Source organism: Colias philodice, chromosome 17 (genome assembly GCF_061535455.1).
Source record: "Colias philodice isolate Cphi_HAF_F1 chromosome 17, ilColPhil1 Martin Lab GWU primary, whole genome shotgun sequence".
In the NCBI taxonomy this organism is placed as follows: Eukaryota; Metazoa; Arthropoda; class Insecta; order Lepidoptera; family Pieridae; genus Colias; species Colias philodice.
The window spans coordinates 11161393-11177439 of record NC_143102.1 but is presented as its reverse complement, the minus strand read 5'-3'; the positions used below and the strand labels follow the sequence as shown (position 1 = coordinate 11177439).

Sequence of the window (16047 nt, the reverse complement as noted above, 5' to 3'; positions counted from 1 at the left end):
ACAACTACTATATTACTTGCTCTGTGGTGACAACACAGGTGACAACGACATCCTCAGAAAAGCGCGGGAAACTTCGAATGAAGCGGGTGTAATTTTTCTTGGCTGAGTTAAAATAATTAATTTTTATATGATCAGTGGAGTTTGGTTTTGTATATATAGTTTATAATTGTATATATTTTATTAATTGTGTATAGTTAGTGTTTATTTAGGTAAGTTTTTGTATATATTTAATTTATAGTATGTAAAAAGTTAAATTTCGTGAGGTAAGGTTCGGTCTGATTGTTCTATGAACGATCCTCCGGATCCTATTCCCCCGGGACTGGTTACCCCCGGTCCTGAGGTAGCTAGTTACATAACAATCCCAATTGTTACAAATACATGCTTAGATCAGAATTTGGAGAGTACTCCAAAGAAACGACGCTATAGAAAGCATGCAAAAGATTCAAATGAATCAATGATCACTGAAAATATTGATGTTGGTGATAAGCTAAATAGATCTAATGATAATTCTAAATTACATGACTCTGTTGCTTTACAAGATAGTCGGTGTGAATATGTACCTTCAGATTCCTTCCCTTATATTGTTCATGTACAGAGAACTGAAAGATCACCCGGCGATGGCTCTACTCTGCATCCCATTACTTTTGGAAGGTTTTTAAAGAACAATAACATAAAAAACATTGTGTCTGGTAGCATTAAAAAAATAGGCAGAAACCGTTGCATTGTTGCTTTCACAACAGCACAGGATGCTAATGAGTTCGTCAAAAATAAAAATTTGAGTAGCTTTAATCTTAGTGCAAAAATTCCATCATTCAATATTACCAGAATTGGTATTGTTAAAGGCATTCCATCCGAGTGGTCCCCCGAGGAAGTAAAAGAATATGTGTCCACCCCAGTAGGTTGTGGTAAAATAATTAAGGTCCGAAGGATAAATTATAAAGTTAATGTTAATGGTACTATTTCTTGGAAACCTACACAATCAGTCGTTATAACATTTGACGGACAAGTTCTCCCTGAGCGTGTCTATGTTTGTTATAACTCTTTGCCAGTAAACTTATATATTTTCCCTACTGTCCAATGTTATCAATGTTGTAGATACGGTCACACTAAAAATATATGCCGATCCAAACCTAGGTGTTACAAGTGTGGTCAAGACCACACAGGCGACACTTGTACGGTAGAAGAAGATTGTGCGTCATGCTTATTATGTTCTGGTTTCCATTATGCTTCTAACAAAATCTGTCCTGAGTATAAACGGCAAAAAGATATCAAAATATGTATGGCTCAAAAAAATATTTCTTATGGTGAGGCAAGCAAATTTTACCCACAAATTACAAAATCATATGGCGAGGTATTGATGGCACCCTCTTCTAATTCAACCCCAAACAGAATAAGTGTTAATAATACAAATTCTTCATACAAAAAAACTTTTCATTTAAAACCTAAATTGCCTCCTAAGTCTATAAAGGGTTATGACAAAGTTGCTCATAATGATATTATTAGACAAGCTCAGATTCCTACGCCTGAAAATGGCTGCGGATATCAAGTGGTCCATAATGAAACCGAAACATCTCAGATTATGGATATTATAACTTCTTTAATAAACACTTTATTAAAAAATAAAACTTTAAAACCGTCCAACGTTGCCACTTTGTATAAGTTAATTGATAGCATAAGTAATAATAATGGATTCCAAAATAATACAGTGGAACTGCAGGAGCATAATTCCTAAGAAATCGGATTTAATTCATATTATAAATAAGCATGATCCTATTATAATCGCTCTTAACGAGACTTGGCTAAAACCAAATCTCAATTTTAGAATTCCAGGTTATGTTTGTATTCGTGATGACAGAATTGATGGGTATGGTGGTGCTGCCATACTCATCAAAAAGTCTATACAATTTAAACGGCTAATATTACCAGCGCACAATAATAAATATGTAAATAGTGTTGGCATTAGTTTTAAAAATATTTCAATCATTTCAATTTATATATCGTATAATTCAGAATCAACGTTTAATTATTTACAAAATCTATTAACATCAATTTCTACTCCTTTATTACTGCTTGGTGATTTTAATTCCCAACACCAATATTGGGGAAGTGGTATTACTACTAGTAGTGGTGAGCAACTTTTAGATATTATGGACATGCATAATTTATGTATACTTAACACAGGTGAACCAACACGACGTACGCGAATGAATGAAAATCTGAGTGCGGTAGATCTTTCTCTTTGCTCGCCAGGATTAGCTTCATCCATATCATGGCGTCCTTTAGCATCTTCATTCGGCAGTGATCACTTCCCTCTATTAATGTCAGTTCCTATAGGAAATACTAATAACACAACAAGAAAGCCAAGGTTGAGGTACCGCTTGAACAATGCCAATTGGGATAAGTTTAGAGAAAAGGTTGATTTACGTATTATAAATCTTCCTGAAAGTCATGCAGGTAATGAAGAGACGTGCTCTGAACATCTTGCTAAAATATTGATTGAAGTTGCCGATGAAACTTTCCGACATAAATCTACTAAAAGTTTGAAAATTCCTTCCCCACCGTGGTGGGATAATGAATGTAGTGATGCAGTCAAAGAAAGGAAGCGTATGGAAAGAATTTATGCAGATGACATGTCCGGTATTAATTTTGATAACCTCTCTGAAGCTATTAACTTTACTCGATCACTTCTTAAGAAGAAAAAACAAGAAGGTTGGAAATCTTTTTGTTCATCATTATCCCCCGAGACTTGTCCAAGTGAAGTGTGGAAAAATATTAGACGTTTCCGATCTGCTTTCAGAGAACAAACATCTGTAATTTCTAAGGATTTAGCTCATAAATTTATGGATAATCTAGCTCCATCTACGGCCCCAGAGTATATTGAAAAACCCTTACCTATTGTCTCCCCTTCAGACCACAATTATAGCTCTGTAATAGGATCTCCATTTCTCTTAGAGGAACTCAAAGGAGTTCTTTCAAGTGTTAAAGATTCCGCGCCGGGTATGGACGGGATCCCGTATTCCTTTTTATCTCACCTATCAGAAATTAGTCTTAAATATTATCTGGACCTCATAAATTTAATTATGATTTCTGGGAAAATTCCACGGTCTTGGAAATCTCAAGAAATTATACCTATTTTGAAACCAAATAAATCTTCGAGTGAGGTATCATCATATAGACCAGTGGCTTTATCGTCTGTCCTTTGCAAAATTTCAGAGCATTTAATAAAAAATCGACTGGAGTGGTATTTGGAACATAACAATTTTTTATCGAATAGCCAATTCGGATTCCGTAAGGCGAAAAGCGCCATTGACAACATCTCCATACTTACTTCAGATATCAATATTGCTTTTTCGGATAATCAACATGTCGTTGCTGCGTTTGTTGATATTCGCTCAGCATATGACAATGTGGTTATCACCATCCTACAACAGAAACTTATCAGACTTGGTATTCCAGACGTTTTAATTAATTTTATTATTTCTTTATTAGAGGAGAGATATATTGTTTTAAATATTGATGAATCCGTCCATTTTCAACGTACCACGAGTAAGGGTCTTCCTCAAGGGTCGGTCTTAAGCCCTCTATTATATAATATTTATACGTACGATTTAGCTGATTCATTTAATAATAGCATTAACATTCTTCAGTATGCTGATGATGTTGTATTATACACTATAGATTTTAGTTTAGATTCAGCTTGTAATTTTTTAAATAAAGGTCTGGTCGAGCTTAAGTCTTGGCTAGATAAAAATGGATTAGATGTTTCTGTAGACAAAAGTGTCGCTGTAGTTTTTACGAGATTGCGGATAGTTCCTAGGGTTTATATTAGTTTTAATGGGAAACGGATACCACTCCAAAATCATACAAAATTTTTGGGCGTGTTATTAGATAGCAAAATGGCTGGTACTTATCACGTCGAGTATATATGCTCAAAATGTGAAAATATATTAAACTTGTTAAGGTGTCTTTCCGGAGTTTGGTGGGGTGCCCACCCTTTTTGTATGAAATTGGTGTATAATGCTTTGATTCGTAGTATTCTGGACTACGGAACGTTCTTGTTAGAAAGCGGTAACGTAACGGCACTTAAAAAATTAGATCAAATCCAAGCTAAGGCTCTGCGAATCGTATTAGGTGCAATGAAATCGAGCCCTATTAATGCCCTTCAGGTTGAATGTGGAGATCCTCCACTGAAAATCAGAAGGCAATATTTATCTGATAGGTTTTTGTTCCGTATAGTACAATTCTCCAACCATCCATTAATAGACAAATTAAAAATGTTAAACGATCGGATAAGTACGTCTTCTTTCTGGAAAAATAAGTCAATACCTTGTTTAGTTATAAGTTACCGTAAATTCATTTCAATGTCAACAAGTATTTTTCAGTCGCCAGTTTTACCGCTGTATGCATATAACTTTAAGTGCCTTTTGATCAAACCAATTATAAAATACAATATTGGAATCAATAAGAATGATACGGATTCAAATGCAAACTTTAGGTTTAATGTCGATAGGGAGTGGCGTAATTGGCATCATATTTTCACTGATGCATCTAAATCATCAAATGATAGTTGTGTTGGAGTTGGTATATTTCACGTTCAATATAAGATTACACAAAAGATCAAGCTACCGCCGGAGTCTTCAGTCTTTACTGGAGAGTGCTTTGGGCTCCTAAAAGCATTAGAATATATTAAATTAATGAAACTACCTAAATCTGTAATTTTTTCTGATTCAATGAGTTCTCTGCAATGCTTAGATAAATATTCTTTTTACAATAAACCATTTTACCCTGTTATTTTTCAAATCAAAAATAAGTTACATGAATGCATTAATCTGGGTTACCTGGTAACTTTTGCTTGGTTCCCGAGCCATCGTGGAATCCAAGGAAATGATAGGGCTGATAGCTTGGCCAAGGATGCGGTGCAGTGTGGAGATATGTTTCCATACATGAACTATTCTCATGACCTGCTAAACTTACCGAAGCGATATCTCTTTGAAACGTGGAATACGGTTTGGTCAGATACTGGGCAATGTAAGGGAAGGAATTATTATAGAATCCAACCGACAATACCAATAAAGCCTTGGTTTGTTGGTGTTGAAGCCAATAAATTAGTTATATCTTCAATAAGTCGCATGAGAATTGGACATATGTGTATACCTAGTCATTTAGCCAGAATTGGTGTGTTAAATACTGAAGTTTGTGAGTGTGGAGAGGGCGAGGGAAATATAGACCACATATTTTTCTCTTGCTCTCTATACGACCATTCTTCCTTTTATAATTCCTTAATATCCTCAAATGTTCCTCTTCCTACTCGTATGTCCTATCTATTTATGTACCCTAAAAAATATCTGAGTAATATATCTAATTTTTTATGTAGCAATAATATCAAATTGTAATGTTAATTAATTTCCATTTAATCTATTTATGTTATGTAAATAAGTATTATCATAATGTAAGTATGTATTAATTTTTTTTTTCCTAAACTCTTTTGATCATCTTGCTATCGTCCTACCCTATTTTCCCGTATATGGTTTCCCTACCTTTAACTTGACACTGGCAAATGGTTATCTTCTTGCCATAACGAAGAAAAAAAAAAAAACGACATCCTCATACTTAGAGATCAGATATTAAGTAGCATAAATCTGTATATTTTATTTATATTTTAATGGGAGCACAAAGTACCATACAATCTTCATACAATATACAATTTCAAAAACTGTTTATGAAAGAACAATGGCCATATCGAACGAAAAAGAAGTGTATAAGAATAAAAAGTATTTTAAAATTAGGTAAGACTATTTTTTATTGTGTTGTTTTCTATAACAATTAAATTTTAAAGGCATCTGAAAAAAATCCAAGTCGGTTGAAAAATGGTTGAAAACATGTTTTTAGAATTCGTGAACGCATCTTTAAAATATTATTCAACGTCTTCTGTGGTTGCTCGGAGCAATTAAGTGTATATATTCATATCATTGGATTGATAGTACTTTCTTGTTATGCTACGTTCCAAATTCCAATTTATATTTTAAGATGTCGGAGACGGACGACGGTCAATAGTACAGATGTAAAACGACTCGAACTTGCACGAGTTCTACGACGAGTTCCGTGTGGTGACTCGTGCACAGGGCTCGTGGCAGCACCGTCACAACAGTGAAGTTGGCGGCCGAAGACAGAGAAACCAACTGTCTACGTTGGCGGCTTACTTCATGCTTATAGTTATTGCCACAGGCCACTCATTTGCCACTTATTGCTTGTTGTGATTGCTTGTTGGTCTAGCCGGTGAAAGCTCAAGGCGCGCCCTCGGGAGTGGGACAGGACAGAACTTCGCATTCGAACACGGAAGACTTCGGAGCTTCCACTCCTTGGAGTGGAACTGTTAACCCCTTAACGAAACGCGGTCAGCGAAACTTCAGCTATTCGCGCCTGAGGTGAGAGGGTCCGCGTTTAGTATGGTCTCAACCGTTGAGACTCAACGTGCTCGAAACTAAAAATCGTAAGCACTATTCACATTTTTACCAAAAAGTGAATGAAAATATTTAGTATTTTCTAAATCTAAAACAGTCACGAAATCGAGAAGGTAAATACTAAATACCTATGTATTTGTGATTTTATACGAATTATTATCGTAAAATACGGTTGGAATGAGGATTTATATTATATTTTAGAGGTAACTTCAGGATTTTTTTATCGAGCAAAATTTTTTCAATCGTGTTTTGGAAACAGTCATCCCATCACACATACGTTCTGTAATACTTACATATTAGAAATTTCATTGCGAAAATACTATGATACATAAAAAAGCTAGATACGTTACCCGCTCTATATTTTGGCAAGAAAAAACTCAGCAAAGTGCCCGAGTTTCACTCACAGTCACGCACCATTCAGCGTCGTGGCTGGACGTTCTTTTTATATTTTAATCGGCAGTTGTTATTACGAAGTACATGAGTGAGACATGTATTGTCTCGTGCGTGAGAGTGAAAGAGAGAACAACTGTATTGATGATAATGCGTTAGTAAGTAGGTATGTATTAATATTACGCAGTTTTTTAGTGCAATGATGTCAGATGTTGGCGTATGCCGCGTCTACTAAAGTGAGACTAAATTTTTTACTAAAGTATTTTAGTATTAGTCATTGGCGAAAATACTTCAATATTTTCAATTATAGGCTATAGCTCATAGATAACAGTCCATTTTGCGGTTTTCACCTACTAATTGCCCTGCCAGTGTTTAATTTTAATGTGTACCGTAACGGTTATTAAATGTTTGGTGTTTCTCTGCTCGATTACCCTGCCTTCGAGCCTATCATCACTGGAACCAGATTTTTTTTTGTTTTTTTTTTTGTGTGGTGTCTCTCAATGTTAGCCAGAAGGGCTTCTACATTTTTACGCGGACGCGTGGGTGAACTGAAGGTTCAGCCTGGTAGCGACATGCGCAAGGGTGTCCCCCCTTGACGGGGATCTCGAACCTCGGCTTGGGCTGTCGCTTGAGTTGAGGAGGCCGGAAGGAGTAAGGACCCTAGTCGGACAGGACTGGAACCAGAGCGACGTGTCGTGCAACTATCCTTCACTCTCATACCAAGTCGGTCAGTAGATAACATTTCACTTTGAGTGTGCAGTAAAATAAAGAAAGTAGGTCGACAAAATGTGTTAACTAATTTGAAAGAAAGAAAGAAAAGTAATTTATTGCCAAGAACATTACATACAATATTTCTCTAAAAATTAATTGAGATAAATGGAGACAGCCTTGGCAAAATGCTGCACAAAAAGAGCGTACTTGATTTACAGGCTGTACCTACCGATGATAATGATGATTTCAAAATGTTACATAGTAGCGCTGAACAAATTTTGTTGCAAGTTGACACCTACAAAACCAGTGTATACTTACTTAGTTAAATCTTATTGCATTACCTACATAATATTTTAACTCAACTTATTATTAGATTAGATTGTGCGATATTACTTTACGGTTTTGTAATAACTAAGCTAAATCTTATTCCATTACATATTTTAGCTCACCTTAGTTACGCATTGATAAATTATTAGTAGGGCGTGTGCGGTGTGATACCTATTACTAGAACTATAGTCGAGCCAATTTAATAGGCAACATTTGACGTCTATCAATTTTATCTTCGAAGAGAGGTAACCTGCTTAAAAACATCGATTAAAGTGAATTAATCGATACTGACTTGAAACATTTGTCAATCGAACTTGAAACACATTTATTAATTTATGATGATTTTTATTCACAAGTAATCAATGCATTCGATTCTAGATGTCAGATTTCGATTTTTAGAGTAACGTCTCTGGTATTTAAAAAGAAAAAAAGTTTATTGACACAAAATTGTAGCGACGTCAGTTCTTTAATTCAGAAATTGTTTATTATGTTTAGAATGGTTTATCAGTAATATGAAATCTTAAAATTACTTGTATCGGTCATTATTATTATAAATATGTAATCGTATTTGAAAAAAGTTAAGCAAATGTGCAGTTCTAACAAAACGAAATATCATGTTATTCTTTGTCGTCGTTACTAGGTTACATTGTTGAATTTTGTTGAACTGTCAAATGTTGCCTATTAAAATGGCTCTACTATAGCATTTCACTTATTAGTTACTTTAGTTAGTCCATAATTTAAGTTACCTATTTAAAAAAAACATCTTACTTTAAGGATTTGCAATTTACGAATTAACATTATCAAAGAAAGCACATTAATTTGTACAATGCAGTTAATTTCCGGTTTGATATCGACATCGATAACAATTCAGATTCATTTCTAAGGCATTCAATGCGGACATTCAATCGAACGTGAACAATAAACACTCAGTTGTCCGTTCCGTATATCAGAACAAAAAAAAGAATTAATTTCCTAACAACCCGCAACGAAAAAAATATAATATAAGTAGGTGACAGGGCGTAGATGAGTTATGTACGCGCTCACTAATTGGCACCATAAATTCGGGTCAAATAGCCCGATTTTAGTCAGTTGCTGCCTCCCCTGAGTATATCTTATAGATAAAATTCTCGTGTCACAATGTTAGTCTGCATACTCCTCCGAAACGGGTGGACCGATTCTCATGAAATTTTCTGTGCATATCGGGTAAGTCTGAGAATCGGCCAACATCTATTTTTCATATGTACCACGGGCGAAGCCGGGGCGGACCGCTAGTAATATATATTATGTTCTGTGGTTGCTCCGGAAGCGTCGTTGTACTCGGTCCCATCTTGTCAACTCTCGTCTCGTGTGCGTAAGCAAAAACAATCGAAAAATACCTACTTGTGTGATGAGATTCTGCACAAACTATTCGACAAAGATTTCTAAAAGTCAAGGGATCACTTATCACCTGTAATAATTATTACTTTTTGTTTGATATTTATTTAATATCTATTGGAATACGCACAGGGAATACATATACGTTGAGTCCCTATTTAGGCAATAGGCATTTCACCTGTTTCGGCGCTTCAAATAATGCATCAATTTCGTAAAAAATAATTTTATTCAAAACGATAACAACAAATAATATTATAATTTAATAATTGCACTAAAAAGTATCAGATTAAATTTAGATTTAAATATTTAGATCTATATTTCAACAATAAATAGGTAACAGGACGTGTGACCCACGACCCAATGAGTTAGGTATATTGACCAATTTCGTAACAGAAATGGTAGTTAGGTATTCCAAGATATTCCTCATTGGTTCGAGGCTTCGAGCGACGCGGACGTACGCACTACGCAGGAACCGCACCACTGCTCTCGCCACGTTTGTACTAATTTATTATTCGGTACAGTCGTAAATCTTTGGTCGCGACATTAACTACTTAGTTAGAAAAAATAAATAATTTCACCAAATAGTTTAAATCAACGTACTTCTAGAAGTACCTACAAAGATTATTAACGATTTTGTGAAACCATTTTTAGTATTATTTTTTTTAGGTTAATTTACAAATGTATATCTACAACACATACTTACATAAATTAAGCAAGTACATTATTTGTTAAATACATAATAGACAACATTACAATCATTCATTCTTATACATATACAGGGTGTAATCGTTAAGTGTGCACAGGCGATTTTTCCGTAACTATTGCAGATATCAAAAAACTTTATACTAATATCGAAAGCCCTTTGCCTAATGAGTAAAATGATAATAATAACTTTTAAAAAATAAAACGGGAAATATCTAAAAAAGATCTCCCATACATTGAATTTTCCATACATTTTGTGCTCAAAGCAAATGTTCGAAGTGACGTCCTCGTTTTGGAATACCATTGTATTCAACATCGAGCTCTGTTTACAGTTTCTAAATGATTTTTTATTAAAATTTGCGAAGTAATTTAAACACAATTTCAAACAAGAACTAAAATTTTTCATATTACATGTTTAGGATAGTCATGTGACATGTCACATACTAAATGTATAGGAGTGTTTGGTGTAAAATTTTTGGATATTTCCCGTTTAAAAAAGTTATTGTTGTCATTTTACTCATTAGGTAAAGGGGCTTTCGATGTCAGTATTTAAAAGTTTTTTGATATCTGCAATAGTTACGGAATAATCGCTTGTGCACACTTAACGATTACACCCTGTATATAATATGTTTCATTCAATTTTTGACATTGCAAAACAATCTAAATAATATTTTTATATAATTACTATAGCACCGTCTGTTACAACTACACATTAAACGCCCGTGGTAAAGCCTGCGGGCCCCCAGCACCAGTGCAGTGTGCACATGGGCTCTACAAGTGTGCGCACACATAGAGCGCAGGGCGCGGGGCGCGGGCGCACTGCACAAGAAGCTAACATTGCCTCCGCGTTCAATTCTTTTAGTCGGCGAATAAGAAGTAACATCGCATCGTTACGAGTAGATAGTCATCAAGATCATCTGAAACAAACAAAATTTAAACACCCATTGAAACAACCAAAATAAGAGGTACATAATATTATGTATTTAGAGATTCAATATTATAAACGAACAACAGTGTAGGGTACCGGATATTCGGCAGACCTTTAAGCCTTTGTGCAATGATTTTATTTTAACTTTTAATCTATAGTCTATACTAATATTATAAAGCTTTGTGAGTGTGGGTTTGTTTGTTTGTTTGAACGCGCTAATCTCGAGAATTACTGGTCCGATTTGAAAAATTAAGACCAACAGGAGCGGAGCAATGCGGGTAAAACCGCAGAGGACAGCTAGTCAATTATGATATTTAATTATTAAAGTAAGTATTAAGTAAAGCGTTTCTACATTAATTTACATAATATTTATATCATGCATGTAATGTATCAATGAAAGGTTTTTATTTGGGAAATTCGCTAAACGGTTTAATGAGTTGCTCTTAATAATTAGAGTCTGGCAATATTAAAACTACTGTAGGTAGGGAAGACGTGTCAGTAAAAAGTAAGTAGCCATTAGCTCACCTCTTCCAGCGAGAGAGGATTCGATTTCAGTTTTGCATCCAGGCTGCGATACCTCTCTGAAACGACACGATTAAAACAAATATGTAAAGATTATCGTCAAAAATTGTATGGCGCCTGTTTTGCATATATGAACGTAACTATATAAAAATAAAATAAAAGGGCGTAGCATAGAGACCGAATACTCCACGCATAATCAATAATATTTCTTACGTAGGTATTTTTACTAACGATTTATCTCAGAACCGAATGGCATATGGGTCTCGAACTATTTAATAGTGAGTACATATTGTTGACGTACCATGCGCCAGGTGCAGGCGAGCGAGGGCCAGCAAGCAGGCGGCGGGCGATAGCGCGGCGCCGCGCGCGAATCGCAGCACGAGGCACTCCAGCACTTTGTTGGAGACGCTGAGGCCGCACGCCCACAGCAGCGCGCGCAGCCGGTACGCCGACACGCGCCGCGCGCCGCAGCCGCGCCGCGCGCCCCCGCTCGCCGCCTCCACGCCTTGCTGCACACGCACAAGCACACGGTCAGAGCCGCGGAACCGAGCTACTGTAACTTGTTCGAGCGGTACTGTTTAAATTATGCGTATTAGGAAACATTTTCGAAAAGATAGTCACAAACCAATTAAAACAGATAACATCTCGACATATTTCACAGCATCAACATGGTTTCTTCCGGAGGCGGAGCGTAGAGACTAATCTTGTGCTATATACGGACTTTATTTTGAATGCTCTTGATGCCGGCCTGCAGGTGGACGCCGTGTATACTGACTTTTCAAAAGCTTTCGATAAATTAATCACTCCACACTCATAATGAAATTATCCAAGTTTGGTATACACGGTAACCTTCTCCGCTGGCTTCAATCGTATATTTCTAATAGAAGCCAAGCTGTTTTATGAGATTTTATTCTTTATCTTTGCTATAGGACGTTACTTGTACAAATTTCATGATTCTATGTTCACAAGAAATATCCTGAAGATATTGATTCCTTATGTGTCCCCTGCGAATGTCGAAAACGGCTATATTTTTGATAGACTGTACTTATTGCACGCCTCATAAGCGAAGCGTTGAGGTGGGTACTACTGTCACTTCGCGCAAAACATCTGATTTTTCAAACTTAAAATGTCTTTATGTATCATACATTGCACTTGTAAGATAATACATACACACACATATTAAGAAAAAACACTATTTTTAACGTTCATGATATTTTTGATGTCATTTTTGTTATTTAAACTAGTTAAAAAACAGTTTAAAAAAGTTCTGTCTTGGACGTCCGTGTTGTCCGTCCGTCTGTATGTGCGGATCCTTTTTCTTGTTAACACGATAGCGACCGAAATACTTTACTAATCGAGTCTTTTTTTTTCTCTTACGCTTGAGTATGCTCAGGAATAGAACCCTTTCATTTTTCAGGGTCTGATTCGATGTGGTTTAATTGTTATTAAATAAACAAAAATAATAATTAATAAATATTTATTAAAAAAAAAATTATGAGGCGTGCACTTTTGGATTTTCCAAATTATTTTTACTTCTTTTCAAAGCTTAACAGGACGATGGTATGCGATATGAATTTCAAAGGTTTTGATAGATGTAATCTCAAGGAGTTAGTTTTTTTTTAGTTTGTGGTTTAAAAGCCTAAAAATTAAATATCAGAGTTTAATTGTAAAAAATTGTCAGGAGTGGCCGAAGAGCATGTACTATGCGAGATGTTTTCTATGTTACAGCACACACATACACGAGGACGTGTTCAGCGCAGGAATCAGGATGGCCGTGGCGGAGACGGTCAATAGCGCGGATGTAAAACGACTCGAAGCACGAGTTCCGTGAGGTGGCAGCACAGTGAAGTTGGCGGCTTACTTCATGCTTGTACCGGGTCTAGCCTGTGAAGACTCGCCCTCGGGACGGCACTTCACGTATGGTGTTTCTTTGCTCGATTACCCAACGCAACGCCCACAGCTTGAAAATAGATTCACATTCTACACCTTTCTCCGACATACATAATTTTGCGGCAAAGAAATTTTCCCGACGTATAGAAATTTTCCTGACGTATAGAAATTTTCCAGACGTATATAAATTTTTCTGACGTATAGAAATTTTCCAGACTTTGGAAATTTTCCTGTCTTACATTTTCCTTTATTTTGGAAATTTTCCTGGCTTATATTAGAATGCTGGCTTATAGAAATTTTCCCGACGTATAGAAATGTTCCTGGCGTACAGAAATTTTCCAGACGTATATAAATTTTTCCGACGTATAGAAATTTTCCGGACTTATGAAAATTTTCCAGTCTTACATTTTCCTTTCTTTTGGAAATTTTCCTGGCTTATAGAAATTTTCCTGGCGTACAGAAATTTTCCTGGTTTATAAACATTTTCCTGACTTATACAATTTTTCCTTATCTACATAATTTTGCGGCAAAGAGAAATTTTCCTCACGTATAGAAATTTTCCTGGCTTATAGAATTTTTCCCTTCTCATGGAAATTTTCCTGGCTTATAAACATTTTCCTGACTTATACAAATTTTCCTTATCTATATAATTTTGCAGCAAAGAGAAATTTTCCTCACGTATAGAAATTTTCCTTGTTTATAGAAATTTTCCTGATATATAGAAATTTTCCTGACATATAGAAATTTTCCTTTCTTATGGAAATTTTCCAGCTTATTGAAATTTTCCCGACTTATGGAAATTTTCCTGTCTTACATTTTCCTTTCTTTTGGAAATTTTCCTGGCTTATAGAAATTTTCCCGACGTATATAAATTTTCCTGGCGTATAGAAATATTCCTGGCTTATAAACATTTTCCTGACTTGTACAATTTTTCCTTATCTACATAATTTTGCGGCAAAGAGAAATTTTCCTCACGCATAGAAATGTTCGTGGCTTATAGAATTTTTCCCTTCTCATGGAAATTTTCCTGGCTTATAAACATGTTCCTGACTTATACAAATTTTCCTTATCTATATAATTTTGCGGCAAAGAGAAATTTTCCTCAAGTATAGAAATTTTCCTGACTTATAAACATTTTCCTGACTTATACAAATTTTCCTTATCTATATAAATTTTCATGACGTATAGACGTTTTCCTTTCTTATCGAAATTTTCCAGCTTATAGAAATTTTCCCGACTTATGGAAATTTTCCTGACTTATAGAAATTTTTCCTGACTTATCGTAATTTTTCTTTCAATCGAAATTTCCCTAACTATTGTTTAAATCATTTTTCTCTTCTTCCCAAAATTGGAAATTTTGACGACTGATTAAAGTAAACCACCCACCTATTGCCACCCACATCCCGTACGCTATGCTCTCTATCCACAGGCCGCGCGTGCGCAGATGGCTCAGTATCTGCATAGCTAGCGAACGTATAAATTCGCCTGGTCGTTGGGCGTTCATGAACAATATCATCATCAACATTTTTATTAAAAATAATATTCATATATTTTTCTTTGCCCGCGGATTCCCCTGATGTTAAATTCGCATTAGTATGAGTCGTTTCACCGCTGTCAAAAGTTACCCATGGCCATGTCACATTAAGGGCCGATTTTTCAATGCTTGGATAAAACTTATTCGTCGAATAATGTATAAAACTATATTACGTATTTTAATTGCCCGTATTTGACAGTTTACGTGACATTTTAATATTAACGCGTAATACTTTATTGGATGGATAAGTTTTACCTAAGCATTGAAAAATCGGCCCTGAAACGAATAAACACACTTTCGCTTTTATAATATTATGCTAGAGGTCCGCCCCGGCTTCGCCCGTGGCACATATTTCGCAATAAAAGGTAGCCTATGTCCTTTCTCGGGTATCAAAATATCTCCATACCACATGCAAATTGGTTCAGTAGTTTAGGCGTGATTGAGTAACAGACAGACAGACAGAGTTACTTTCGCATTTATAATATTAATAGTATGGATGCATTGCATAACTGATTCAGGCTTGCTATTAGAAAAAGTAAAATTAAGAGTTCCCAGAATTTCCTCACGTTGCAGATATACACATTTGAGGTCACTCCCTGTAACACAAATTACGCCAAGAATGCCTTTTTAAAAAGAGCAGCCAAATTTTATAATGATGAATTATTAGACATAGATATTTTTCAATGTTCTTGTAATAGTTATAGACATCAATTAAGAAATATCATTTTATGTAGCTAATGTATAATTTAAATTATTTAGTTTTCTAAGTTTGTAATGAAATGTGGGCTTTATTTATTATTTTAAGGTTAAGATTAGTAGTTAGTTCATTTGCGTGAGGCTCGTTTTCTTTTTTATATGTTGTTTTTCTTTTTAATAATAGAACATGTTGTGTGGTCATAGTTAATTTTAGAACTTTGTTATATCAAATCATGTATGACTGCTGTGTTCTTATAAAACAATAATAACTAATCGAATATAAGAGTGGGTCGTGCGGAACCTTCCAAAAGGCGAGCAGCGCCAGCAGCGGCGGCAGGCGTCGCGCGGGCACGCGGCCGCACACGGCGGGGTCGCGCAGCGTGAGCAGCGCGCGGCACAGCTCGAGCGACGGCGGCGCCGGCAGCACGCGCCGCCACGCGCCGCGCAGCGCCGCTCGCAGCGCCTCGCCCTCCACCTGCGCACACGCCACACGCGTCACTGTCGCTACTCAC

At 35.9% G+C, this 16047-nt stretch overlaps 2 protein-coding genes and 1 long non-coding RNA gene across 5 annotated transcripts in view; 2 read left to right on the top strand and 1 right to left on the bottom strand.

Moving 5' to 3' along the window:
- The first annotated feature begins 71 nt into the window (after positions 1-71).
- Positions 72-2362, top strand: LOC149481362 (uncharacterized). The gene has a single exon (XM_089706022.1). The coding sequence runs from the start codon at positions 287-289 to the stop codon at positions 1730-1732; it is 1446 nt and encodes a 481-aa protein (XP_089562148.1). The 5' UTR covers positions 72-286; the 3' UTR covers positions 1733-2362.
- Positions 2363-6442: 4080 nt separating this feature from the next.
- On the top strand, positions 6443-15847 carry LOC149481361 (uncharacterized). Its single transcript, XR_016316896.1, has 2 exons — positions 6443-7017; positions 13144-15847. It is a non-coding gene; the product is annotated as an uncharacterized LOC149481361 (long non-coding RNA).
- LOC149481360 (calpain-2 catalytic subunit-like) overlaps positions 9471-16047 on the bottom strand; it is a 28116-nt gene continuing 21539 nt past the window's right edge. For all 3 annotated transcript variants that reach the window (XM_089705556.1, XM_089705558.1, XM_089705557.1), the window contains exons 15-18: positions 15837-16010; positions 11717-11924; positions 11419-11474; positions 9471-10882 (exon numbers count right to left, since the gene is read on the bottom strand). In XM_089705556.1, the coding sequence (XP_089561682.1) occupies positions 10856-10882; positions 11419-11474; positions 11717-11924; positions 15837-16010 (465 nt within the window). In that variant the 3' untranslated portion in view covers positions 9471-10855. The remainder of the gene's footprint in view (positions 10883-11418; positions 11475-11716; positions 11925-15836; positions 16011-16047) is intronic.